A 25459-nucleotide genomic window follows, 5' to 3' on the forward strand; every position below is an offset into this window, starting at 1 on the left:
ATGAGAAGAACTTTAAAAGAAAAAGTGGAGCTTGGCAGGTAAAGGTGGGGAAGAAAGGGGATCACATAAAACAAAAACATCCCAACATGTGATGGAGCAGTCAAGCAGCTCTGAATAATAGCCAGCAAGGGGGATGAGGGGAAGGAGAATTGAAGGATTAGATTAATCTAAAATGAGTAAACTGAGGCAAGATTGTCAAGGGCTTTGTATGACCTGATAAGGCATTTTAGGCTTCATTCATCCCATGGGAAAAAGAAAAGCGAGGGAGTTTTTAAGTAAACAAGTGACAGCATCAGATCTGTGTTTCTGAAAGGAGTGGCCAGGCAGGAAGATGTTCGCCCTTTCCTAGTCAGTCCTCCTCTCGCCCACCATCTTCTGTTTCTCGGGCTGCCTGCACAGCTAGCAGGTGGCAAACGAAGCCGTCTCCGGGGTGATGTGACTGGTTCTAGAGCCGGAATCCCTCTCCTGGGCAAAAGCTTCTGATGGTATTCACCCTGCAGAGGGTGGATCTGCACATCTTCCTTTCCTGTCTTACAAATATCATCAGAGATCTCAAAAATAAAAACAAAACCCTCAAGACAGGACTCAGCTCTGCTATTTTTTTTTTTTTTTAATCTTCAGGAGATATAATCAGGAACTAATTTTTTCAAATTTTTTTTTTTTTTATTCACCGAAAGTAAAAATGGAGGGGACCTGCGTTCTCAATTGGCCTATTCTGAATTCTGGGCAGCTCTCAGCCCTTATTTCCCTTCTTAAATAGCCTCAACAGTTGGGAGAGGGCGGCAAGGAGAGGGGCCTGGGAGACGGGCCGGGGGACCGAAGGAGGTGGACTTGAAGGGAAAGAAAAGTTGGTCACTGCAAAAGCAAATTTTCTCATGCCAGGAGTTTTCCTCTTTCCTCCCATTAAATGGACTTGAGCAAATTCTGTTCTCGCCATTCTAAGTTTCTTCTCTGAGAATGAACTCTGGCAGTGCCCTGGCCTGGTCCCAGGAGGACGCACGCAAAGTTCCTGGGCAGTCGCGAGGGGTCGGTGCCCGCGCCGGCATGTTTCCGGGGATCCCCTCCCCACGACGGACCCGCAAGGATGCACAATTAAATTGCAGGCGCCCGCAGGCTTCCACCCGGAAAAGAGGGCTGAGGGCTGAAGGCTGAGGGCTGAGGGCTCCGGGTTCCGGGCTCCGGGCTCCGGGCTCCTGGCTCGGGCCCGGGACCCCTCCCACCGCCCCCGGGAGCCGCCCCCCCTTCCAAAGCCCACCCGGGCGCAGCGGCCGCGAACACTCACAGAGTCTGGCGTTGGGCGGGACCGCTGGGGACGAGGAGAGCGGCTCCGCCTCGGCTCCGCGGCGGCGTTTCGGGCCGCCACTCGCCCTCAGGGCCGCCGCCCGGCCCGCGGCTCCGAGCCCCGCGGCGGCGGCGGCGGCCTCGCCTCCATGGCGAGGGGAAGCGGCTGAGGGGAGACTGGGCGGGCGGCGGTGATGGCGGCAGCGGCCGGGGTCCCAGCGCGATCGCGCGCGCGCGCGTCTCTGTCAGCGCCGCACTCGCCGCAGCCTCGCTCCCGACCTGGCCTTGGCTGTAAGACGCGTGTTCATTGGCTGTTCAGAGACAGGCGCTGGTTGGCCGACAGCGAACGGGCGTCTCCCGCCCGCGCGGGCCCCGCCCTTGTGCACCGCTGGAAGCTCACTGGCTGGGGCCCCGAACCCGGTTCCACGGTCTCCAGATAGCTCGGGAGGGGTTCGCCCCGGGGCCGCCCAATCCTTCGGGAAGCTGGACCCCGGAAGGACTGGCCGCGGGTGCACCAGTGCCTTCCGCCACTCTACAGTCACAGGCCCCAGGACTTGGGCCTTCTTCCCAGTTTACAGATGAGGAAACCGAGGCCAGGGACAAACTACACCAATGTCTAGCCACCAGGGCGGCATGGAACTCGAGAGCCATCTTCCTAATCCTCTCCAAACGTGATACTGTGGGTCTTTTTTTCCCTCCCCTAATTGCTGCAGGTTGAACGACGGGTCTCACTGGGGAGGGAGAGGAACCTGTCAAGTCCCTAGAACGGGTCTGGCTCCGTGGGTGTCATCTTACATCAAGTCAGCCCACGCCGTCCCCACCCGAGCTCCAGGGTAGTCTCCGCAGCTTTCCAGATGCGCATGCTAGGGCCCTGATCGCCACCGAGCTGAGTAGAAGCACAACACGTGGTGGTCTGCGATGGGGGTGCCTTTTGCGATAGGCCTGACGGGGCAGGGGAAGCGCAAAACTCAGAGAAGAGCGAGAGTGCGCCCTCCCCAGGCCGGGGTTGGGGCGCGTACCCCTTTCCCGGCGCTCCCGGCACCGCGTCTGGCGCGTGGCACCCCCGAAGCAATCGCTCAGTGCATCCAGTGGCAGCAGGTTCCTACGCGGATCCCCGCGGCTGCTGCAGGACTTGAGTGTCTGCGGCTGAAAGCCGATTACGCAGTCGTGATAGGTGGTAGCAAATGCGACATTTCGCCGGATTTCCCAAGTAGGGGCCCCTGGGCGCGCAGGGCGAGCGGCTGGGCGTCTGCAGGCAATAGACAGATTTGCACAGCAGCGCGCAAACCGAGCTTGCGGGTAGGGGACGCTTCATCCCCGACCCAGGGTCTGCGGTTCCCGGGGTAGGTGGCAGTGAGTCTCTCCTCCAGACCGGGCAGCCCCTGAGGCCCCCTCACGCAACCCAGGCCGGTTTAGGACTCTGTGCCCCACTCCTCCGTATTGTGGAATAATTTAGTCCATGCTAACCAGAGCCATGGCCTGGGAATATGGGTGGGGCGGGCCTCAGGCTATCCCCTCCCCAGCAGGGAAGTCTCTCCTTGAGTGGGAGTTGTGACACTCTCTCTCCCTCTCAGCAGGACCAGCCTAGAGGTGTGGGTGAAATGGCCGAACCCAAGACAACTCTGACCAAGAGACACTCCAGCCCAAAGGCCCAGAGTCCACACGCCTAGTCTCCTAACAGTCAGACCCCAGTGAGGGTGGATCCTTTCCCACACCCAGCATTCACATTTCTCAGGAAGTCCAAACTCAATCTATACCCCGACACCGAATGGAAAAGTGAAAAGCTGGAAGTCAAAGTGTGAAAACCCCTAACAAGTAATGACTGCAAGCGCAGGAGGTACCCCAGTAGCTAGGATGGCAGCCCTATGCTCTAGAACCAAATTCCACCGGCTTACTTTTGTCTTATATCTAATTTACACTATTATTTCTTAATATGTTTCTTTTTGTTGATTAGTTTTTTACTTGTAGTTTATTTGTGTTACCCTAGAAGGGGTTGACATGCTACTTATATTTTCAATATAATTGAAATAGTGATTGCAGTAAGTGTTCATTTTTGAGACTATCTGAAGGACCCCATTTGGATATAACCACACTTGGGAAAATTGTTGTCGGGCTTGGTAGTCAGAGAGCCCAAGTCTCCAGCCCCACCATGTGCTGGGTGACCTAAGCCTCCCTCTGCAACTCTTCCTGGAACTTCCCAGGGCTGTATTGAGAATTAGGCATGTTCAGCTTGGCAAGTAACCCATTCTCAGGAAATGAAAGTCCTTTCTCCCCATGAGACAGCTGCACTATGGTCAAAGCATTTGTGGTGTGTGCACAGGGGTGACAGAATTAGACCCTGGAGACCCTCTGGGAAGGAGGGTTCAGCTCAGCAACCACACAGATGCTGTTTCCATTGGAAGAAGAGAGAGCCCCCTCCTCAACTGCCTGCCTGTAGAGACCTGCCCAGCCCTCCATCCTACTTGGCTCCCAGAGTGTCCTGAGCTCCCTCACCCATCATCATCACAGAGTAAAGGGTTATCCTGGGAGAGAAGAGAACTGAGGAAGGGAGGGGAAGCAGTTTCCTGTGCCCAAGCCTACCCAAATGGGGAACTGCAGAACCCTCCTCCTCCTAGTCCTGCATTAATCCCAGCCCATAGGAGCACATACCTACAGGTAGGCATTTCTCAGCCACCCCACAGGTACCCCAATAGTCACAGGGTTTATGAGCAGAGGACCAGGAGAGTTGGAGGATGGGGGGAAAGGACTCCTGTTTCTTTAGGCAAGTCACTTCCCCTCTCGGGGCCTCCTTTCCCCTTCTAGTAAATGGAACAATGAGTCATTCTCACAACAAATACTTATTGAGTGCAGACCATGTGCTGGACACAGCAGGGAATAAGACAGAAGGGGACAGAAGAGGCCTCTGCTCTCAGGAGCTTACATTCTGGATAGGCACACAGACAAACAAATGAACAGGAAAATTTCCTAAATGCTGAAATGAAAGTAAAGCAAGGCAATAAGATAGAAAGGTGAAGTAAATGAGAGCCAAGTCCCTTTGCAGGCCACTATTCAACCCTAACAGTCTTTTACTCAAACTTTGTATCTAAAAGAGACAGGACATACAGCCCCTTACCCTGAGAAGGTGAGTTGTAGGAGCCTTTGCCCTGATTCTTTCTTTTTTTTTTTTAAGACGAAGTTTCCCTCTTGTTGCCCAGGCTGGAGAGAAATGGCGCCATCTCAGCTCACTGCAACCTCCGCCTCCTGGGTTCAAGCAATCAAGTGATTCTCCTGCCTCGGCCTTCCGAGTAGCTGGATTACAGGGCCCGCCACCACCCCCAGCTAATTTTTTTTGCATTTTTACTAGAGACAGGGTTTCACCGTGTTGGCCAGGCTGGTCTCAAACTCCTGACCCCAGGTGATCCACCCACCTAAGCCTCCCAAAGTGCTGGAATTACAGGGATGAGCCACTACGCCCGGCCTTTGCCCTGATTCTCCCTGCACTGGCTACCAGTGATATAAGGAGAAGAAATGTTTCCAGATTCTTTGCCTCCAGCTACACAGTCCTAGTCCTAGCCCCAATCCTAGCCCCACACATTGGACAAAACTTGGCCCTGCCCACCCCTGTAGGCATAGGCCTGCTGTACAAACTGCTCAGGGCAGAAGGCATCTCACACTAATTTCAATTGAGCAAGTAAGGATTTGAAAAAAGAAAATCCCAGTTCTGGTTTTTAAATGTCACCATTTATAGACTTATGTATCTGTCAAAACTCAGAAAATTACATTTAACATCTGTGGATGGCATTGTATGTAGATTGTGCCTGAAAAGAAAAAAAAAAATTGCAAACTGAAAATGAACTCTAGTTATTGAAATGCATTCTGAAGTATTTAGGGGGAGGTGTACTGATGCTGCAACTTACTTTGAAATATATGAAAAATACGATAGATTGACATACAGGAATGGATAGATGAACAGATGTGTGATATAGTAAGATGCTAATGGTAGAATCTATGTGGTAGTTATACAAATGTTCACTGTAAAATTATTTCTACCTGGCTGTATGTTTGAAAGTTTTTATAATAAACTGTGGAGGTGGGGGGCATATCAGTGACTAACTTTACAAAAAAGTATACAAAACTGCCTTTAACTTTGAAGCAACTCTCCCCATAGACAATTCCAATGCTTCTCTACATGCACACACACCTTTTATAAAGTTGAAATCACTGTTTATATACATTTTTCATCATTGTTAAAAGTTATTTCTTACATATTTCTAAAACTTCATGTGTATAGTGTTTAATGTTTACATAGTCTATGAGTAAATATACTGTATGTTACTTTGGGGATGTGGGTTTTATATTGTGTACATTCTAAAAGCACTGGCCAAGCCTCCCTTTCCAGAGAGGAAAACTGTGTTGTTTGGTAGCAATCCTTTTTCACTGAGAACTTGAAAAGCTGGGAAAACATTTTTTAAAGGCATCAAAGAGCTACCAGAGCAGTGAAGAATTGTGGGGCCAAGACTGGAGACAAAAAAAAAAAAAAAAAAAAAAAAAAAAAAAAACCCAGAATGATGAGCCTAGTATTGGGGATTATTTCCTTTCCTCTTGTTTGCTGATTCCAAAATGGAAAGCTGATGAGCTGTGCCAGATTGTGATTCCAAAAACTAGTCACAGTATTTCCAGAACCTTGCTACTCTCTTGTCAGGAGGTACAGTCCAGGCCAGGTTCAGAGGCTCATGCTGTAATCCCAGCACTTTGAGAGGCTGAGGAGGGAGGACTGCTTGAGCTCAGGAGTTTAAAACCAGCCTGGGCGTCATAAGGAGACCCCCGAGACCCCATCTCTACCACCCCCCCGCAAAAAAAAAAAAAAAAAAAAAAAGAGGTGGAGTCTATTTCCCCTTGAAATTGGTGGGGTGGGCCTGTATTACTGCTGTGACAGACACTCCAGCAGATGTGACACCATGTAACTTCCAAACCTAGGTTAGAAAGGCAGTCCAGATTCTACCTGGCTCCCTCTTGAGATGCTTGCCCTTGGGACCCAGCCACCATGCTGCAGGTGTTCTGGCAGACCACCCCAGCTAAGGTCCCAGTCAAGGCCCAGCGTCACTCACCAGGCATGTGAGTTAGCCAGCTTTCACATGATTTCAGCCCCTAGCTGTCAACCTTTTAGTCTTCCAGTTGATGCCTCAGACACTATGAAACAGACACAAACCATCCCTGTTATAACCTGTCCAGATTCTTGACCCACATAATAAATGGCGAACATGATAGTTATTTAACATTTGACTTATATCTCCTTGAAGGACTTTCACCAACTTTCATTTACAAGTCAGGTCGGAAAAGGAAAAAAAGAAATACCTTCTCAGGCCCTGAGTCTCTCTCTCTCTTTCTAAAAGCATGGTTGGCCCTGGGGGTGTTGAAGACGGAGAGGCCTGAAGCTCCAGTGAGGCCTACGCTCCCTCTGGCTGTGGTTTCCTCCTTGTAGATAAAGTGGGGGCAACAAAGGAAAAGGCAATGCCCTCAGTGTTGGGTGGGGCCCTGGGCAACAAGCCAAGGTGCACTGGAGTCCAGATGGAAGGCTAGATAGGGAGAGCAGAGGACCCCGTTGGTGCTCCTACAGATTGTGGGTCTAGTGTTCTTCTTTTTTGGGCAGAATTGAAATCTTCCATCCTCCTTTTCTATTTGGCCCAGAGACAACTTGAAATTGCTCACCATAGTTCAGTGGGCAAGAGTTCCAAAGGCCACCACCCCCTGACCCCTATGGCCCGCAGGCCACACACCTCTCATTAGTCCTCCAATTGCCACTGCAGTGCAAATTGGGGCCTTGCCTCAGGCTCCCTTCTCATAGAGGGCCCGATTCCAGTTGCAGCTTGCATTTGGCCCTGGGTTTCAAATCTCTGTTTTGCCACATATTTGCTATTATCAAGCTCCCTCATCCTCAATCTCCTTTCTGTAAAGTGGGGTGATGTTACCTCACAGGGCTGTCATGAGGAATAAATGAAGTACAAATGGTAAAAGTGTTTAGCATGGTTCTTGTGTGTTTACACGCACACACACAGAATGCTTTACAGTGTGTTCTTGGTGAACTAGTGCTTAAGTTTTGTGCCATCTCTCCCTATAATCCTCCTAGGGCCTGGGAGCTAGTGAAAGCTTTCCTTGTTAACTGTGGAGAGGACAGGTTTCTTCCAAGTATGGCTGGAGAAGACCCCACCTCCAGTCCCAATACAATGGAACACATGGAGTTTTGCTGTGGTGCCTGGAGGATCCTGTCTTGAGCTTGTCTTTGCTTAGGCTGGACTGTATAAGACAAGCACTCTAAAGTGTTCCAACTTTATTTAAAACCAGAGAGCCCTGCTACCACGCCCCACCTCCTCAGCATTGCTCTAGGGGAGGAGCTGGATGAACTATGGCCCTTCTGCCAAGCCCAGGTGCTAGGGGAGGAACCCCTTGCTCGAGATGTACAGGATGGACTCCTCACTTCTTCTGGGCTTGTGCCCTGGCCCGTTGAATCTTGTCAGCTGTGGCCCCATCTGTGGCTCCCGTGCAGTGGGATAATACGAGGCTCAGCTCAGCCTCATTCCGGTGTTCGATGGCCACATCTGCAGCCTGAGCCACATCGCTGTGGTTTGAGCAAGAGAGGAGGTGGTGTCAGGGCTGCTCAAGGGCACAAACCCTGCCTCTCACCAGCCCACAGCTCAGCCACCCAGCACCCACAGGCCCTCAGCTGACGCACCCAACAAGAAGCAAAGCCTTGACCTTCTGCTCGGGACCCACACGGGAAGCATACTTCTTGGCTTCGTATTTGTTGTGTTGTTTCATGCAGATCTCCACAAAAGGCTTAGGAGGAGAGGAAGCAGGTGGAGGGAGAAGGTAATGCACAGCCCTCCTGTCCTCTCTCTTATGAGCAGAGGCCCAATGGATACATGGTCCATATATATTTTATATGTATACGCCCATCAGTACATATAATCTCCCAGTCCCCACGCACAGACAGTTGTGATCTCAACATTCTTAGGGCAGAAACCACCTAAACCAAAGCTCTGTCAGAGCCTTGAGACAATTATTTCCACACTTCTGCTCTGCCACCCACCGTTACCCCTTGCAACGGGTGTTCCTGCCACCAGCCCTCACATTTCCTGTGTTCTCCTGTGATTAACATTCTCAAACCTCCCCTCTACACCTCTGAACTACCCACCACAGAAAACAGCCCTCGGTATCTCCACTGCCTCTCATATGCACCCTCCCTGTCCCCCCTCCACCCTCCTCAAACAGGACTTTCCCTCCAGCACATGGCACCCCCTGTGGCCCTCCCTGGGGAAAGCAGCTCATTCTCCCTCCCTGTAACATCTGCAGGCAAACTTGGACCCATCCTCCTATACACCCAACACAGCGGATGGTGCCTGCCCACGAATGTGTATACAGGAAGCACTCGCTAACTATGCGGGCAGCTGAACAGGAGCATGAATGGGCCATCCTACCTGTCTCCCTGCCTAGCCCTCTCCCCCGAAGACTACCCTCACTGGAAGTGGGCTGGAGAGAGGACCCTGCCTCACCAGGTAGCCAATGGGTGATTTCTTGCTCTTGGAAAACTTCTCTAGCTCTTCCCAGTCTTCCAAATCTGCCAGGGCAGTCAGCTTCAACCACCAGAGCCTGCAGGAAAGCTGGGCTTGGAGGTGTTCCAGGAGAGGCAGGTGGTCTTGGGACCCACATGCAGCCTGGGCCCTCACCTACCTCTTGTCAGGGATGCGGAAGTCACGTGCCAGCTGCTCTGCACGCTTGTTGTGACCACCAAGAATGAGGGTGGTAACCGTGTCATGTAGAGACAGGTCTAGGAACTGGCCCCCCAGCTCGTCTTCCAGGCGCCGCTGCAGCCGTAGGAGTCGCATTTGATCCTCTGTAGCCTGGGGACCCAGATAATGAGGCATGATGGGGATGAGGGACCAGGAGGGAAGACCAGGTGAGGAGAAGGCTTTTAGAACAAGATGGGCCAAACCTTGGCTGCAAACTCATTCTTGGCCTTGTAGAAGGCATCGGCGGCTGTTTGCAGAGCTGCTACTCGCCCCTCAATACGCTACAAAGACAAGAAGGAAGGCCTGAACTCACAGCATGCAAGACCCCAGCCCTCCTCACCCAGGCTACAGTCTTCTTCCCGATCCCTGAGCCCAGGGTCGCCAGGGTCAGCCTTCCCTGCTAGGTGCACCACTCTGATGTCCTAGAGGGATGGCTAGCTCCTCTGACACTAACCCCCATCCTGGCCTCACGTCAGACTCTCCCTCACAGTGAGGACCAGATGCGGTGTGCACCCAACACGAAGGCCTAGATTCCTGAAGGAACCAGACCAACAGCCCCACCCCACAGGCCCCACATGCCCCATGGACCTCAGACCTCTTCTGCAGCATAGCTGGCTCGGATGTGGAAGCTGCCCAATTCCTGGTGATTGTCATCCTGATTGTAAAGGTCCTTCAGCGTCTCTAGCTCCTGATGCTTACAGAACTGGGGCCACAGGCAGGCAATCAGTCAGCAAGGCCAACTCAAGTGCTCAGAAGACTCCACCGCAACCCTGCCCACTACACACACCTGTCGGTACAAACTCAGGGCCATGGGCTGATTTCGAAGGGTCATGAAAAAATCTCCTCGGTTTAGCTCATTCTTCAGGTGCAGCAACACCGTGAACACTGCAGGAGAATAAGGTGGGGTGGGAACTCCAGCCAGGCTCCCACTCAGCCCAGGGACCCCCCAGCCTTGCCCTCACCCAGATCAGTGTCCCCGCTCTCAATGGCCTTGCTTAGTGCCAGTTTGCTCCTCTTCATCTTTAGGAGAAGGGGTACCTGCTCCCCTGAGCGTGGCTCATACTCCAGCAGCTGTGAGGTGAGAAGGAAGGCACAAAGTGAAAGAGCTGGCGTGGGGGCCCTGAACAACCACATCAGAGTGTCTGTGGAGGGCTGGGCACCCACACCTTGATGGCCAGCTCTGTGCGGCCACAGCCATAGGCTCGTGCGGCAATGTCGGAGTAAGAGACACCAGGCGTGTCCCCCAGCTTCTGGTTAATGGCTCGAGCCACATCCTCATCTGAGACATCCTTCTGTTGAACCTGCAAGGGATGTGGAGTGTCACAAACATCTGGATGCTATTCCTCACTCTCCACTCCTGCAAGCCCTTAGGACCCAGCCCTTCAGTTCCCTTCCTCCCTTTCTCCCTCCCTCCCTCCCTTCCTTCTTTCTCTCTCTCTGTATCTCTCTCTCTCTTTCTTTTTTGAGACAGTCTTACTCTGTCGCCCAGGCTGGAGTGCAGCAGTGCAATCTCAGCTCACTGCAACCTCCACCTCCCAGGTGAAAGTGATTCTCCTGCCTCAGCCTCCCAGGTAGCTGGGATTACAGGCATGCGCCACGACGTCTGGCTAATTTTTATATTTTTAGTAGAGATTTTGTAATTTTTGTATTTTTTGTTTCACCATTTTGGCCAAGCTCGTCACGAACGCCTGACCTCAGATGATTTGCCCGCCTTGGCCTCCCAAAGTGTTGGGATTACAGGCATGAGCCACTGCGCCCGGCCCAGTTCTACACTTTCTATTTCCTCCACCTCACCAGGGCCTGGAATCCCCTAAATGACCTTGGACCCCATCCCACATCCTTGCCTTGTAGCAGGCCCAGTGGGCCAGGATCCTGCTGACGCCCTGTACTTCAGGAAGGCGCAAGTACTCGCATATCTGGATGGCCAGGGGGTAAAGTCTCCGCAACACAAGCCTGGTAGACCCAGTGGGTAAAGGATACAAGGAATGAGGTGGAGGAAAAAGAGGGAGCAGAGTGGCCTCAGCCTGCACATCAGGCCTCCCACATCCTAGAGAGATAGGTCAGGAGCAGTAAACATAAGACCCCACCCAAGACTATAATGCCCACCCCCTTGACAGCTCCCTCACTGCACCCTTGGGCTTACCCTACCTGTCCAGTAGCACCTGGATGGTGAGCTGCTTGTATCTTTATTTTCCTCGGTTAAGGATCCAGCTGGAGAATAAGCCCTGCTTGCCAAGTACCTGCAGACTGCATCTCCAGCCCCTTCCCCTGCCACCCCTGGCTGTAGGTAACCTTCTGGCATGCACAGGGATACTGGCTATAGGTGAGCGGGATCCCAATGTGATAGTCCCGAACAGCATTGAGCACACGCAGGTCCTGACACATGTGCACGAAGCTGTCGGGTGGAAATCTGTCCAGGAAACACTTTCCGAAGGAGGCAGCCTGAGAAGAGCCAGAGGACAATAGGAGAGAGCTTCCCTGCTACCCATCCCACCCCTCCCAGCCCCGCCCTCTCCAGCCCGGCCATCCAGGCCAACCCTGAGCAGACTCTTCTGCATGTCTGGCTGGTGCTCATGTCCTGCGGCCTCAATGCACTGCTGCACAGCCTGGGTCAGCTGGCCCAGCTCCTGGATCTCCCGCAGGTACTCGTCCGCCTTCTGGCTCTCTTTCTGGTGGGGAGGAGTCCAGAGCCAGGGCATCATGACAGAGAAAACTCCTACATCTGGCCCCTAACCATTCTGGGTTGTGGTTCAAATAAGCTGGTTTGGAGGGGCTGCACAGGCTGGAGCCCCAACTCCCTCAGCCCACTCAGTCCACCTGAGGTGCCCACAGACATCATCCCGTATCAGCCCACAACTGCCTTTGGGGGGCCTTGAGAACTCCTCCCAATAGTAACCCAGACTGGGTGGGGATAGGGGGGATGTCCTGCCCGTCCCTATCACATCACATGGAGGACACAGTGTCTCTTCAATCTACCTGAGCCAGCCCTCCCCAGCCCAGACCAGGGTCCTGCCTGGACCCCTCTCTTGACAGGTGGCACCTGGCTATGCTCACACATGCCCACGTAGGGGCAGGGGCAGGAGGAACCCTCCTGGGACTGGGAGAGAAGCCTAGGGCTTTACCTCATACTCCTTCTGAGCCTCCAGGAGCAGCGCCCCGGGGGCCATTGAGGCAATTTTGAAGATCTCCTCGCTGGCCGCTGGGGAAGGGAGTTGGTGAGTGAGGGAGAAAGGCAGAGAAACCCTCAGCTCTGCCTCAACACCCTATTCTTGCTCTGCGGCACTGGCCCAGGGCAGCTGGGGTGCTGAGGAGTCCCCGCCTTGGGTTATGTGGTGCCCTTGTGAAGGCCTCACCTGGAACCTCATGCAGGAACTCGTGGGTGCTGCGGGAGAAGATGCGGACCCCATCAAGCTCAGGCACCAGGTAGGAGTCCTCGTCCAGCACAAACCTGAGCTTGGTTAAGGCTCCTAAGATCACCTACAGATGGGACGGGGCAGGTGAACCCTTCCCTCCCCACCCTCCGCACACAGGCAGCCCTCCAAGGATACTGGATGCTCTCGGGTGCATCGCCCACCACCATCAGCCGCCTCTCCCAGGCCACCACCACGGCCCTCTCCTTGCTACGAGGACGGCTGCACCTGTGAGCAGCATACACACACCAGCTAGACACCGTCCCACGGCCATGTCTCCCACATGGCTGCACACAACCCTTTGTCTCGGGACAGCCTGTATACACTTGCATCCCTGACTGTACACCGACTTCTCCACTTCCCTCTTTTCCCTGCGCCCTCAGCTCGAGGCAGCTGTGGCCCACAGAGGACAATGGTTTCCTTCAAGTGTGCACTGGCAGAGAAGGTAAGATCCAAGCTCCACTAGGCTTGGCCAGTAGACATGACCAATCAAGGAGAACTGATTGTCCCAGGAAGCAAGCTATGTCTCACCCGCACCCCCAGCAACAACACCCCCATCCTCACCAGACCATCTGCTTTGGAGGTGCCCGGATGTTGCAGTTGAACTCACATAGCTTCTCCTGAAATGGTGTGGGCAATGTCATGGCCCTGTCCCAGCAGTCACCATTCTAGTCGAAAAGCCCACCCGCATCTCCAAAAGATCTTGTACCCTGGACAAAGCACAGTACCCCTGTGTTGACCCAGGATCACACCTTGAGTGATGCTGTTCCCATCCAGATGTAGCCTGTGTCTGTGAAGAGTGCCAGGTGTCGGTAGGTGAAGGAGACAGCCATCTGTAGGAAGCTGCTTACTCCTGGAGCCAGGCCAGGGGGCGTCTGAGGCAGAACCAGGGTAGGGGTGGGATAGATATATACTGACTTTTCAGAGCCTTCCTATTGCCTAACCCAGCCCCTCCACTTCATTCCCACTCAGGGCCCTCACCACTGCGGAGCAGGCTGCATGGTCCAAGAGATAAAGATCGGGCCCCACAGCCAGAAGAATGTGTGCCACTCGGTCCTGGCACAGCGCAGTCCAGCAGGAGGGTGCACTTTGCAGACCTATGTCCAGGGAAAAGGACAGTGTTAGGATGACCAAGGCCCATAGTTGCTGCTTCTATGGGTCTTCAGCCACAGCTTCTGCTTTTATGGGTCTCACAGGCTAGAGGCACATCTGTGGGTACTGCTTGGCTATCTCAGCGGTGTCAGGGCTTACCTGGCACCTCTGGCATCCGGCGGAGTTTGAGGTCACCCACATTGGCACTGAGGGTGAAGCGGTGGGCCCCTGTGAGGATGGCCACTCCAGAACCAAACTCAGTGTGAAAGATCCGGGCATCCAGAACCCGGTTCTGGAGCACTTCCTGAGGAGAGGTGCCATGGGTTAAGGGAGTCACAGGGTCATAAACTCTACCCCGCTTCCCTAGCCCTCTGTGACCCCTACATTGCCCATGCTGAAGTGTCTCCGGAAGTCACCATGAAGCCCGTAAACCAGTACAGCACCATCTTCCTGCACACAGAGCAGCTCCTCCTCAGCTGACCAGCCCAGGGACACCACAGGTCCACTCTTCCACTGCAGGGGAGAGAGGTTCCTGAGGCTGTCCTCAGATGAGGAAACCCTGTCCAGCCCCGAGCCCCAGGGACCGTCAGAAGTGCTCACCAGCAGGCTGGCCAGGGGCATGCCGGAAGCAGAGTATATATCGAGCACTGGCCTCACACTGGCAGCTTTCTCCTTCCGCCAGGGGTTCCTCAGCAGTGCTGCAGTTTGAGAAGAGACCTTCTGTCCTAGCTCCCCAGGCCCACCCCATGTGAAGTAGGCCTCACGTCCTGGCTCCCCAGGCCCACCCCATGTGAAGCAGGCCTATAAAAACCAGAAGTAAAAGCATCTCAGCAGGGTGAGTAGGGGGTGGCAACAAGAACAACCTGACAGCAAGGACCCAGGAGTCAATGACCTTGAGTTCATCCCAGGGTCCCAGAACAGGAGGCGGTGGAGGGGCAACATACCAATGGGGCCCCCATAGGGTGCAGCAGCTACCAGGCAATCTCTGAGTTCCTCCTTCAGGTCCCAGTCCATGCTGTACAGCTCATATTTCCTGCCCACACAGAGATGAGCAGAAATTAGCCTCATTACCCTGCATCCGGATGGATGGAGTGAACCCCAGAGGAATTCCTAAAGCCTCCATTTGTCTTCCACAAGGCCGTAGAGGAAGTCTCCACCCCCTACCCCCAGAGGCAGGGAGGAGGGTGATGACCAGAAAGTTGGGTAAACTGACCACATGCATGCCTAGGGACAGCAGGCGAGGGAGCAGAGGGTGTTGGCAGGGAAGGATGTGGTTCTTGGGGCAAGTGTCCAAGGATGGCAGGAGCTCTTGAGCCAGGCAGGCTGTGTGGCCAACATCCAAGGCACAAACTGAGATAGAACTAAGGTGAAGTGGCTGGCTCAGGCCAGCTTTAGCAGGAAATGAGACTCTCAGAAAGGGTCTCTCAGAGAAGAAAGCCTTTCTTCTATTTCTAGTTCTTTTTTGAGAGAGGGTCTTGCTGTGTTGCTCAGGCTGAGGTGCAGTGTCACAATCACGGCTCTTTGTAGCTTCGACCTCCCAGGCTCAAGTGATCCTCCCATCTCAGCCTCCTGAGTAGCTGGAACTCCAGGGTGCACTACCACACCTGGCTAATTTTTGTATTTTTTGTAGAGATGGATTCTCCCCATGTTGCCCAAGCTGGTCTCAAACTCCTGGGCTCAAGGAATCCTCCTACCCTGGCCTCCAAAGTGCTGGTATTACAGACGTGAGATGCAGTGCCTAGCCTATTTCTGGTTCTTAATGAATCAGGGTGTGGGCTTTATACCCAGGGATTCAGCTCTATGCTTATTGACAATGAACTTAGTTTTAGAGGTACTGAGTTAGCAGTGCCTGAAAGAAATCCAAGAGGAGCTTTTCAGTGAGATGGTGCTGGGAGGAGTCCTGGATTGGGGATGTTAATCTGCCAATGCTTGGCTTATGGGAGACAACCAAATCACAAATCACAACGAGGCATGAGATGACTGCAATGTGAAATGCTCGTGGATCACTGAGTGTGGCTGTACGGGAAGTCAGAGTAGGGAGCTTGAGGCACGTCATCATACCTCAAGAACGGGAAAAGGGGTAGCAAAAGGGACAAAGAAGGAGTGGGCACTATTCCAGGGTGCCAAGAGAAGACAGTGTTTAAGAAGGGCATTTTAGCCAGCATCATTTCAGGGACCTTCTCATTAATGATCAGGAATATGCCCACCATTACCTACTATTTGACATCCTTGTTGTGGTTCTAGGCAACATAATTTAAGAAAAAATAAAGAGATCTTTGTATTTTGACGAAGGAGCAGAGTTGTTCCTATTTGCAAATAATGTGATTGTCTACTTAGAAAATCCAAAGTAAGGGGTGCGGTGGCTAATGCCTGTAATCTGAGCACTTTAGGGGGCCAAAGCGGGCAGATTGCTTGAGCTCAGTGGACTGAGACCAGCCTGGGCAACAAGGAGAAACCCTGTCTTTACAAAAAATACAAAAATTAGCTGCATGTGATGGTGCATGCCTGTAGTTACAAGTAGCATGCCAGCTACTTGGGGGGCTGAGGCAGGAGGATCGTTTGAACACAGGAGGTTGAGGCTTCAGTGAGCCAAGATAGCATCACTGCACTCCAGCCTGGGTGACAAAGTGAGACCCTGTCTCAAAAAAGAAAAAAAAAAAGCAAAAAACAAAAACCAAAAAACCCAAAGCAGTCTAGGGAGCAATGAATATGAAACTCTCACAGAGGGCGTAGGGTGATCAACAAAAATCAATATATTTTTTATACCCAGAAATTTTCATACCATAACAAGAATCGATTGGAAATACAACTTTTCGAGGTGAGGTGGGCAGATCACTTGAAGTCAGGAGTATGAGACCAGCCTAACCAACATGGTGAAACCGTGTCTTTACTAAAAATACAAAAATTAGCTAGGCATGCTGGCGGGCACCTGTAATCCCAGCTACTCAGGAGGCTGAGGCAGGAGAATTGCTTGAGCCCAGGAGGCAGAGGCTGCAGTGAGCCAGGATCATGCCACTGCACTCCAGCCTGGGCAGCAAGAGCAAAACTCCATCTCAACAAATAAATAAACAAATAAATAAAATAAAAATAAAAATGCAAAAATTAGCTGGGCGTGGTCGTGGGTACCTGTAATCCCAGCTACTCAGAAGGCTAAGGCAGGAGAATCACTTGAGGCACAGGTTGCAGTGAGCCGAGATTGCGCCACTGCACTCCAGCTGCCTGGGTGACAGAGTGACTCCATCTCAAAAAAAAAAAAAAAAGAAAAGAAAGGGCCAGGCGCTGTGGCTCATGCCTGCAATCCCAGCACTTTGGGAGGCCAAAGCGGGCAGATCATGAGGTCAGGAGATCGAGACCATCCTGGCTAAGATGGTGAAACCCCATCTCTACTAAAAATATTTTTTAAAACTTAGCCGGGCGAGGTGGCAGGCGCCTGTAGTCCCAGCTACTCAGGAGGTTGAGGCAGGAGAATGGCGTGAACCCCGGGAGGCAGAGCTTGCAGTGAGCCGAGACTGTGCCACTGCACCCCAGTCTGGGCGACAGAGCAAGACTCCGTCTCAAAAAAAAAAAAAGAAAGAAAAACAACTAAACAACTTTTAAGAGATCCTAATAATTATGGCAATAAAACTGTAAGATATCAAATAATAAATCTAACGAAAAATTTTACAAAATCAAATATTTTCCGAGGATATAAAAGACATGCAGCAATATCCAAAATAATCTATAAATGTACAGGAATTCCAATAAACACCTTCTGCCAATTATCTGGCCAGTGGAGGCGTAATGCACAAACTGATTCTGAAGTTCATATAGGGCAGTGGCTCACGCCTATAATCTCAGCACTTTCGGAGGCCGAGGTGGGAAGATCACCTGAGGTCAGGAGTTCGAGACCAGCGTGGCCAACATGGTAAAACCCTCTCTCTACTAAAAATACAAAATTAGCCAGGCATGGTGGCGCATGCCTGTAATCCCAGCTAGTCAGGAGGCTGAGGCATGAGAATCGCTTGAACCTGGGAGGCGGGGGTTGCAGTGAGCCAAGATTGTGCCACTGCACTCCAGTTTGGGTGACTGAGGGAGACTCCATCTCAAAAAAAGAAAAAAGAAAAAAAAAGTTCATATGGGGGAAAAAGGTCATCTGAAAGAGGAAATACCACAAAATATTTAAGAACATTTTGAAAATATGAGAACAGATGTATACCAGATATCACACACTATATAAAATTAATTAAAACTATTATTTTTGGCACAGGAATGTGCAAATAGATAAATGGAAGAGGATGGAGTCTAGGAAAAGATCTCAGAATTGAGCAAATAATAAAGGTGGCATTTCAAATTGGTGCAAACTGATACCCGAAATGAGACAATGGGCCATATAGGAAGGACCACAATAAATGCTATTTAATTATTTTACTTCTGTGTTAATATATAGATAAATGCTCAAGAGACTTCCATACTAAACCAGAGACAGTGATTACCTTTGGGGAGGGTGGCAGATGGGGTAGACACCTGCAGAGCTCTCCATTTTTATACTACAAGCATACATCATTTTGTTTTATTGCGCTTTGCTTTATTGCACTTTGCAGTTACTGCATTTTTACAAATTGAAGGTTTGTGGCAACACTGAGTCAAGCAAATCTATCAGTGTCATTTTTCCAACAGCATGTGCTCACTTCATGTCTCTGTGCCACAATTTGGTAATTCTCGCAATATTCTAAACTTTTTCATTATTATTATATCTGATAAGGTGATCTGCAATCAGTGATGTTACTACTATAATTGTTTTGGGGTGCCACAAACAATGCCCATACATGATGGTGAGCTTAATGGATAAATGTTGTACGTGTTCTGACTGCTCCACCAATGAGCTGTTCCCCATCGTCTCTCTCTCTCTCCAGGCCTTCCTATTCTCTGAGACACACAGTGTGGAAATTAGGCCAATTTAAAACCCTCTAACTGTTCAAGTGAAAGAAGAGTGGCAAATCTCTCACTTTAAATCAAAAGCTAGAAATGACTAACCTTAGTAAGGAAGGCATGTGGAAAGCCAAGACAGGCCAAAAGCCGGCCTCGTGTGCCATTTAGCCATGTTGTGAATATAAAGCAAAAGTTCTTGAAGGAAATTAAAAGTGATACTCCAATGAACACAGGAATGATAAAGAAAGTAAAGTAGCCTTATTACTGGTAAGGAGAAAGTTTTAGTGAACTATGTATAAGATCACAACATTCTCTTAAGTCAAAGCCTAATCCAGAGCAAAGCCCTAACTCTTAAATTCTATAAAGGCTGAAAGAGATGAGGAAGCTGCAGAAGTTTGAAACTAGTAGAGGTTTGTTCATGAGGTTTAAGGGAAGAAACCATCTCTATAATATAAAAGCATAAGGTAAAGCAGCAAGTACTGACATAGAAGCTGCAGCAAGTTATCCAGAAGATCTAGTAAAGATCATTGACAAAGGTGGCTGGCTAAACAACAGATTTTCAGTGTAGATAAAACAGTGTTATATCGGAAGAAGATGCCATCTAGATCTTTCATCGCTAGAAAGAAGCCAACACCTGGCTTCAAAGCGTATGAGGACAAGGCTGACTCTCTTGTTGGGGCCTAATGCAGCTTATGACTTTAAGTTGAGACCAATGCTCATTTTACCATTCTGGAAATCCTAGAACCCTTAAGAATTATGCTAAATCTACTCTACCTGTGCTCTAGAAATGGGATAACAAAGCCTAGATGACAGCACATTGTTTACAGCATGGTTTACTAAACGTTTTAAGCCCACTGTTGAGACCCACTGCTCAAAAAAAAAAGATTCCTTTAAAAACATTGCTGCTCATTGGCCAGGCATGGTGGCTCACACCTGTAATCCCAGCACTTTGGGAGGCCAAGGCAGGCAGATCACAAGGTCAGGAGTTGAGACCAACCTGGCCAATATGGTGAAACTCCGTCTCTACTAAAAATACAAAAATTAGCCGGGCATGGTGGCACGCACCTGTGGTCCCAGCTGCTCGGGAGGCTGAGGCAGAGGAGTTGCTTGAACCCGGGAGGCGGAGGTTGCGGTGAGCCGAGACTGCACCACTGCACTCCAGCCTGGGTGACAGAGCAAGACTCTGTCTCAAAAAAAAAAAAAAAAAATTACTGCTCATTGACAACATATCTGGTCCCCCAAAAACTCTGATGGAGATGTACAAGAAGATTAATGTTGTCTTTATGCCTTCTAACACAACATCCATTGTGCAGCTCATGGATCAAGGAAAGAGTGATTTCAATTTTCTTTTCCTTTTTTTTTTAAATGGAGTCTCACTCTGTTGCCCAGGCTGGAGTGCAGTGGCGCAATCTCAGCTCAAGACAACCTCCACCTCCCAGGTTCAAGCAATTATCCTGCCTCAGCCTCCTGAGTAGCTGGAACTACAGGCATGCGCCACCACACCCGGCTAATTTTTCTTTTTTTTTTTTTTTTTTTTTTTTAGCAGAGACAGGGTTTCACCGTGTTGGCCAGGCTGGTCTCGAACTCCTGACCTCAAGTGATTCACTCACCTCAGCCTCCCAAAGTGTTGGGATTACAGATGTGAGCCACCACGCCCGGCCTCAATTTTCAATTCTTATATAAGAAATAATTTTTTTTCTTTCTCTCTTTTTTTTTTTTTTTTTTTTAAAGAAAGACATTGTCTTGCTCTGTTGCCCATGATGGAGTGCAGTGATGTGATCATGGCTCACTGTAGCCTTGAAGCCTCAAACTCCTGGGCTCAAGTGATCCTCCAGCCTCAGGATCTGGGACTCCTGAGGAGCTGGGACTACTGGCACATGCTAGTGCACCTGGCTAAAAACTTGTGTGTGTGTGTGTGTGTAGAGACGGGGACTCACTCTGTTGACAGGCTGGTCTTGAAATCCTGGCCTCAAGTGATTTTTATACCTTGGCCCCCCAAAGTGCTGGGATTACAGGTGTGCACCACCGTGCTCGGCCTAAAAACACATTTTATAAGGCTATAGCTGCCACAGCTAGTAATTCCTCTGATGGATCTGGACAAAGTAAATTGAAAGCCTGGAAAGGTTTTCAGCGGTGCAATCTCAGCTGGAAAGGAGTCACCATTCTAGATGCCATTAAGAACACTTATGATTCATGGCTGGGCATGGTGGCTCATGCCTGTAATCCCAGCATTTTGGGAGGCTGAGGCAGGCAGATCGCCTGAGGTCAGGAGTTCAAGACCAGCCTGGTCAACACGGTGAAATCTTGTCTCTACTAAAAATATATAAATTAGCCAGGTGTGGTGGCGGGTGCCTGTAATCCCAACTACTCAGGAGAATCACTTGAACCCAGGAGGTGGTGAGCCGAGATCATGCTACTGCACTCCAGCCTGGGCGACAGAATGAGACTTCGTCTAAAAAAAAAAAAAAACCAACACTTATGATTCATGAGAGGACGTCAAAATATCAACATTAACAGGAGTTTGGAAGAAGTTCATTCCAATCCTCACGGATGACTTTGAGGGGTTCAAGACTTCAGTAGAAGAAGTCTCTGCAGATGTGGTGGAAATAGCAAGAGAATCAGAATTAGAAGTGGAGCCTGAAGATGTGACTGAAATGCTTCAATCTCAGCACTTGAACAAATAAGGATTTGCTTCTTATGGATGAGCAAAGAAAGTTTGTTGTTGTTGTTTGTTTGTTTGTTTTGAGACAGAGTCTTGCTCTGTCACCCAGGCTGGAGTGCAGTGGCATGATCTTGGCTCACTGCAACCTCTGTCTCCCAGGTTCAAGCAATTCTCCTGCCTAGGCCTCCTGTTGCTGGGATGACAGGCACCCACCACCACACCCAGCTAATTTTTGTATTTTTAGTAGAGACAGGGTTTCACCATTTTGGCCAGGCTGGTTTTGAACTCCTGGCCTCAAGTGCTCTGCCCACCTTGGCCTCCCAAAGTGCTAGGACTATAGGTATGAGCTACCATGCCCAGCTGAAAGTGGTTTCTCGAGATGGTATCTACTAGTGAGAACATTGTTGAAATGACAACAAAGGATTCAAAGTATTACACATACTTAGTTAATAAAGCAGTGGCGTGGTTTGAAAGGATTAACTCCAATTTTGAAAGTTCTACTGTGGATAAAATGCTATCAGACAGCATTGCATGCTACTGAGAAATCTTTCATGAAAGGAAGAGCCCACTGATGTGGCAACTTCATTGTTGTTTTAAGAAATTATGATAGCCACCCTAACCTTCAGCAACCACAACTCAGATTAGTTAGTAGCCATCACCATTGAGGCAAGACCCTCCACCAGCAAAAATATAACACATTGCTTAAGACTCTGATTATCACTAGCATATTTTAGCAATAAAGTATTTTTAAGTTATGTACATTTGTTTAGATGCATACTGTAAACATAAAACTTCATATGGACTGGGAAACCAAAAAAATTCATGTGACATATTTTGCAATATTCATTTTATTGCTGTGGTCTGGAACTAAACCTGTAATATCTCCAAAGTATGTCTGTATATACTTTGGCATTATTCGAATTTACAACCCATGTGCATTTCTTTTGACATTCTATAACTAAAACCATTGGGTGAAAAAACATCTGATAGGAAAATAGATACTCATACAAATCTAGCATGCCAGTTATCAACGCATTCTCACCCCCAAATTCACCCTGTAACACATGTTCTGTGGTAATGGTCAGCATTCCTTTAAGCATTTCTCCTATTTTATAGTGAGCATGTTAAGCTTTCTCAGCAGAGGGCGCTGGAAGGACACTGCACTAGGAAGGGGCCCTCCCGTGCTTCCAGTGGTGGCCGTCAGCCAGCAGTCAGGGTGTGAGAACATCTAGAACTGCTCTGCCCCAGCCACGCATCCGCAAAGCATGGTCCCTCAGCAACAACGCAGCCCTTTCCAGATCACCTTCTCAAGCTCTCTCGACAGACGCTGCACTCCAGGCTTCCTGCCCACACCAGGTCCCCACTTTCTCTCTATACAGAGATGTCTGGCCACTGGTTGCATCCTGCCTGTACACTAGTGTTTCGACCAACATCCTCTGCACACCTGGATGCCCAGCCACTGGCCGTGGCTTGCCATATACACACACACACATATATTTTTAGATGGATTCTCACTCTGTCGCCCAGGCTGGGGTGCACTGGCGCGATCTCGGCTCCTGCAAGCTCCACCTCCCGGGTTCACGTCATTCTCCTGCCTCAGCCTCCTGAGCAGCTGGGACTACAGGCACCTGCCACCACGCCCGGCTAATTTTTTTTGTATTTTTAGTAGAGACGAGGTTTCACCATGTTAGCCAGGATGGTCTCGATTTCCTGACCTTGTGATCTGCCCGCCTCAGCTTCCCAAAGGGCTGGGATTACAGGCGTGAGCCACCAAGCCTGGACTGTTTTGTTTTGTTTTGTGAGATGGAGTTTCGCTCTTGTCCCCCAGGCTGGAGTGCAATGGTGCAATACCAGCTCACTGCAACCTCTGCCTCCTGGATTCAAGCAATTCTCCTGCCTCAGCCTCCCAAGTAGCTGGGATTACAGGCATGCGCCACCATGCCCAGCTAATTTTGTAGTTTTAGTAGAGATGGGGTTTCACCACTTTGGACAGGCTGGTCTCAAACTGGTATTTTTAGTAGAGATGGGGTTTCTCCATGTTGGTCAGGCTGATCTTGAACCCCCAACCTCAGGTGATCTGCCCGCCTCTGCCTTCCAAAGTACTGGGATTACAGGCATGAGCCACTGCGCCTGGCCTGGCTTGCCATATTGACACTGTGTGTTGCAGGCCTCCTGCCTGCACCAGCACTCCCATTCACACTGTACACCCAACACTCCAGGCTAAGAGTTGCAGCTTGCCTACGTCTTCATATCCCTTGTGGCCCCAGAGGGTGGCTTCTTGCTTGTCTGATATTATAGACCAGCTCTAACCTGGGCAAACCAACTTCTCTGCCATCCAGTGGGCTGCAACTGTATTTTTCCAGTGAGGTCTGAACCCTAGCCTGAAGACAGGCTCCCTCTTCCAAGTTCGTCATTCCTTGGGTACTCTTCCTTGGCCCTAGGCTATCATAAAATTTTCTTATATCTCATACTCTTTTTTTCTTTTTTTTTTTTTTGAGACAGTCTTACTCTATCCCCTGGCTACAGAGCAGTGGTGTGATCAGCTCGCTGTAGCCATGACCTCCCAGGGCTCAGGTGACTCTCCCACCTCAGCCTCCTGAGTAGCTAGGGACTATAGGTGTGCACCACCATGCCCAGCTAATTTTTTAGAGATGGAGTTTCACCATGTTGCCCAGGCTGGTCTCAAACTCCTGGACTTGTGTGATCTGCCTGCTACAGCCTCCCAAAGTATTGGGATTACAGGCATGAGCCACCGTGTACAGCCATATCATATACTCCTTTATCACAGTTAAATAATTTATTTTTCTTTTCTTCGGAGATGGCGTCTCGCTCTGTCGCCAGGCTAGAGTGCAGTGGCACAATCTCGGCTCACTGAAACCTCTGCCTCCCAGGTTCAAGCGATTCTCCTGCCTCAGCCTCCCAAGTAGCTGGGACTACAGGTGTGCACCACCACACCTAGATAATTTTCATATTTTTAGTAGAGATGGAGTCTCACCATGTTGGCCAGGATGGTCTCAATTTCTCGACCTCATGATCCGCTCGCCTCAGCCTCCCAAAGTGCTGGGATTACAGGCATGAGCCACTGCACCCAGCCTTTTTGTTTTGTTTTTTTTGAGACAGAGTTTTGCTCTTGTTGCCCAGGCTGGAGTGCAGTGGCGTGATCGGGGGTCACTGCAACCTCTGCCTCCAAGGTTCAAGGAATTTTCCTGCCTCATCCTCCCAAGTAGCTGGGATTACAGGCTCCCGCCACCACACCTGGCTAATTTTTTGTATTTTTAGTAGAGATGGGGTTTCACCATGTTGGCCAGGCTGGTCTCATGACCTCAGCTGACCCGCCAGCATTGGTATCCCAAAGTGTTGGGATTACAGGAGTGAGCCACCGCATCAGGCCAATAATTCTTTGTATTAAACTTCGCACATCAAGTCTTCTGACTGGACCCAGACTGGCACAGATGTGGTAGAGCGGGAATAGTCCCAGAAGATAGACCCCTTAAAGATAGGATTTGGGAACTGGCTTGGTGCTGAGCTCTTTGTCAATGGAAAACTGATGCTGTAACCCATTGTATGCACCTGCATCACAATTCATCAAGCCTGCAGTTTACTGTGGTGAAACAGTAACTGAAACATGTGCTGTGGGAGTGACTTCTATATTTGCCAGTGTGGCAGTAATGGTGCCTTTATAGATGGTGGCATGGGATGGATTATTTTGAGTGCACTTGAACATTTACAAAGAGAGTGATCTCAGGTCTGTTAACATTAGCTTGAGTCATGTTCCGAGAAGCAGAAGGCTTCTCTAACAGCCCCGCCAAAAAAATCTTATTTCAGCCGGGTGCAGTAGCTCACATCTGTAATCCCAGCATTTTGGGAGGCAGAGGCGGGCAGATCACCTGAGGTTAGGAGTTCAAGACCAGCCCGACCAACATGGCGAAACCCCGTCTCTACTAAAAATACAAAATTAGCTGGGCACGGTGGCGGGTGCCTGTAATCCCAGCTACTCAGTAGGCTGACACAAGAGAATGCTTGAACCCAGGAGGTGGAGGTTGCAGTGAGACAAAATCGTGCCACTGCACTCTAGCCTGGGCAACAAGAGCAAAACTCTGTCTCAAAAAAAAAAAAAAAAAAAGAATCTTATTTCTTGTATCTACGTAGCTGCTATTGCTGAAAATCAAACACAAATTTGTGTGAGTTGTTGAATTATAACAGTTGAATTCACCCCAACACACCATTTCTCATGTGAAAATTAGGGTACTGATAGGAAACAATGAGATCCTAAAACTTGGAAGAGGGATATCTGGTTAGATCCACATGAAACTGACAATTTTGGACTCCCAGGTCATTCT

At 50.1% G+C, this 25459-nt stretch overlaps 2 protein-coding genes across 17 annotated transcripts in view; both read right to left on the bottom strand.

The window, feature by feature from the left end:
• The window catches only part of PTPRA (protein tyrosine phosphatase receptor type A), a 162762-nt gene extending 161144 nt beyond the window's left edge, over positions 1-1618 (bottom strand). For all 8 annotated transcript variants that reach the window (XM_017944957.1, XM_021921191.1, XM_031656614.1 and 5 more), the window contains exon 1: positions 1283-1618. The gene's annotated coding sequence lies outside the window, so the exon portion shown is untranslated. The remainder of the gene's footprint in view (positions 1-1282) is intronic.
• Positions 1619-4099: 2481 nt separating this feature from the next.
• The window catches only part of VPS16 (VPS16 core subunit of CORVET and HOPS complexes), a 29451-nt gene continuing 8091 nt past the window's right edge, over positions 4100-25459 (bottom strand). The window contains exons 2-27 of one of the 9 annotated variants that reach the window (XR_004179029.1): positions 14494-14582; positions 14150-14247; positions 13934-14062; positions 13709-13853; positions 13439-13554; positions 13210-13332; positions 13022-13077; positions 12596-12685; positions 12401-12495; positions 12170-12246; positions 11585-11716; positions 11362-11489; positions 11196-11231; positions 10892-11000; positions 10214-10348; positions 10010-10118; positions 9835-9932; positions 9643-9750; positions 9251-9328; positions 8989-9158; positions 8811-8907; positions 7991-8094; positions 7736-7876; positions 6616-6836; positions 6369-6450; positions 4100-4521 (exon numbers count right to left, since the gene is read on the bottom strand). Coding sequence is in view for 3 of the 9 variants with exons in the window: in XM_021921186.2 (XP_021776878.1) it covers positions 6647-6836; positions 7736-7876; positions 7991-8094; positions 8811-8907; positions 8989-9158; positions 9251-9328; positions 9643-9750; positions 9835-9932; positions 10010-10118; positions 10214-10348; positions 10892-11000; positions 11196-11231; positions 11362-11489; positions 11585-11716; positions 12170-12246; positions 12401-12495; positions 12596-12685; positions 13022-13077; positions 13210-13332; positions 13439-13554; positions 13709-13853; positions 13934-14062; positions 14150-14247; positions 14494-14582 (2653 nt within the window). In the remaining 6 variants the exon portion in view is untranslated. Of the gene's footprint in view, positions 4522-4979; positions 5079-6368; positions 6451-6527; positions 6837-7573; positions 7877-7990; positions 8095-8810; positions 8908-8988; positions 9159-9250; positions 9329-9642; positions 9751-9834; positions 9933-10009; positions 10119-10213; positions 10349-10891; positions 11001-11195; positions 11232-11361; positions 11490-11584; positions 11717-12169; positions 12247-12400; positions 12496-12595; positions 12686-13021; positions 13078-13209; positions 13333-13438; positions 13555-13708; positions 13854-13933; positions 14063-14149; positions 14248-14493; positions 14583-25459 lie in introns of those variants that run through there. The other 8 variants (XR_002515181.2, XR_002515179.2, XR_004179030.1 and 5 more) reach the window with 8 other exon arrangements.

Source organism: Papio anubis, chromosome 16 (genome assembly GCF_008728515.1).
Source record: "Papio anubis isolate 15944 chromosome 16, Panubis1.0, whole genome shotgun sequence".
NCBI lineage: Eukaryota > Metazoa > Chordata > Mammalia > Primates > Cercopithecidae > Papio > Papio anubis.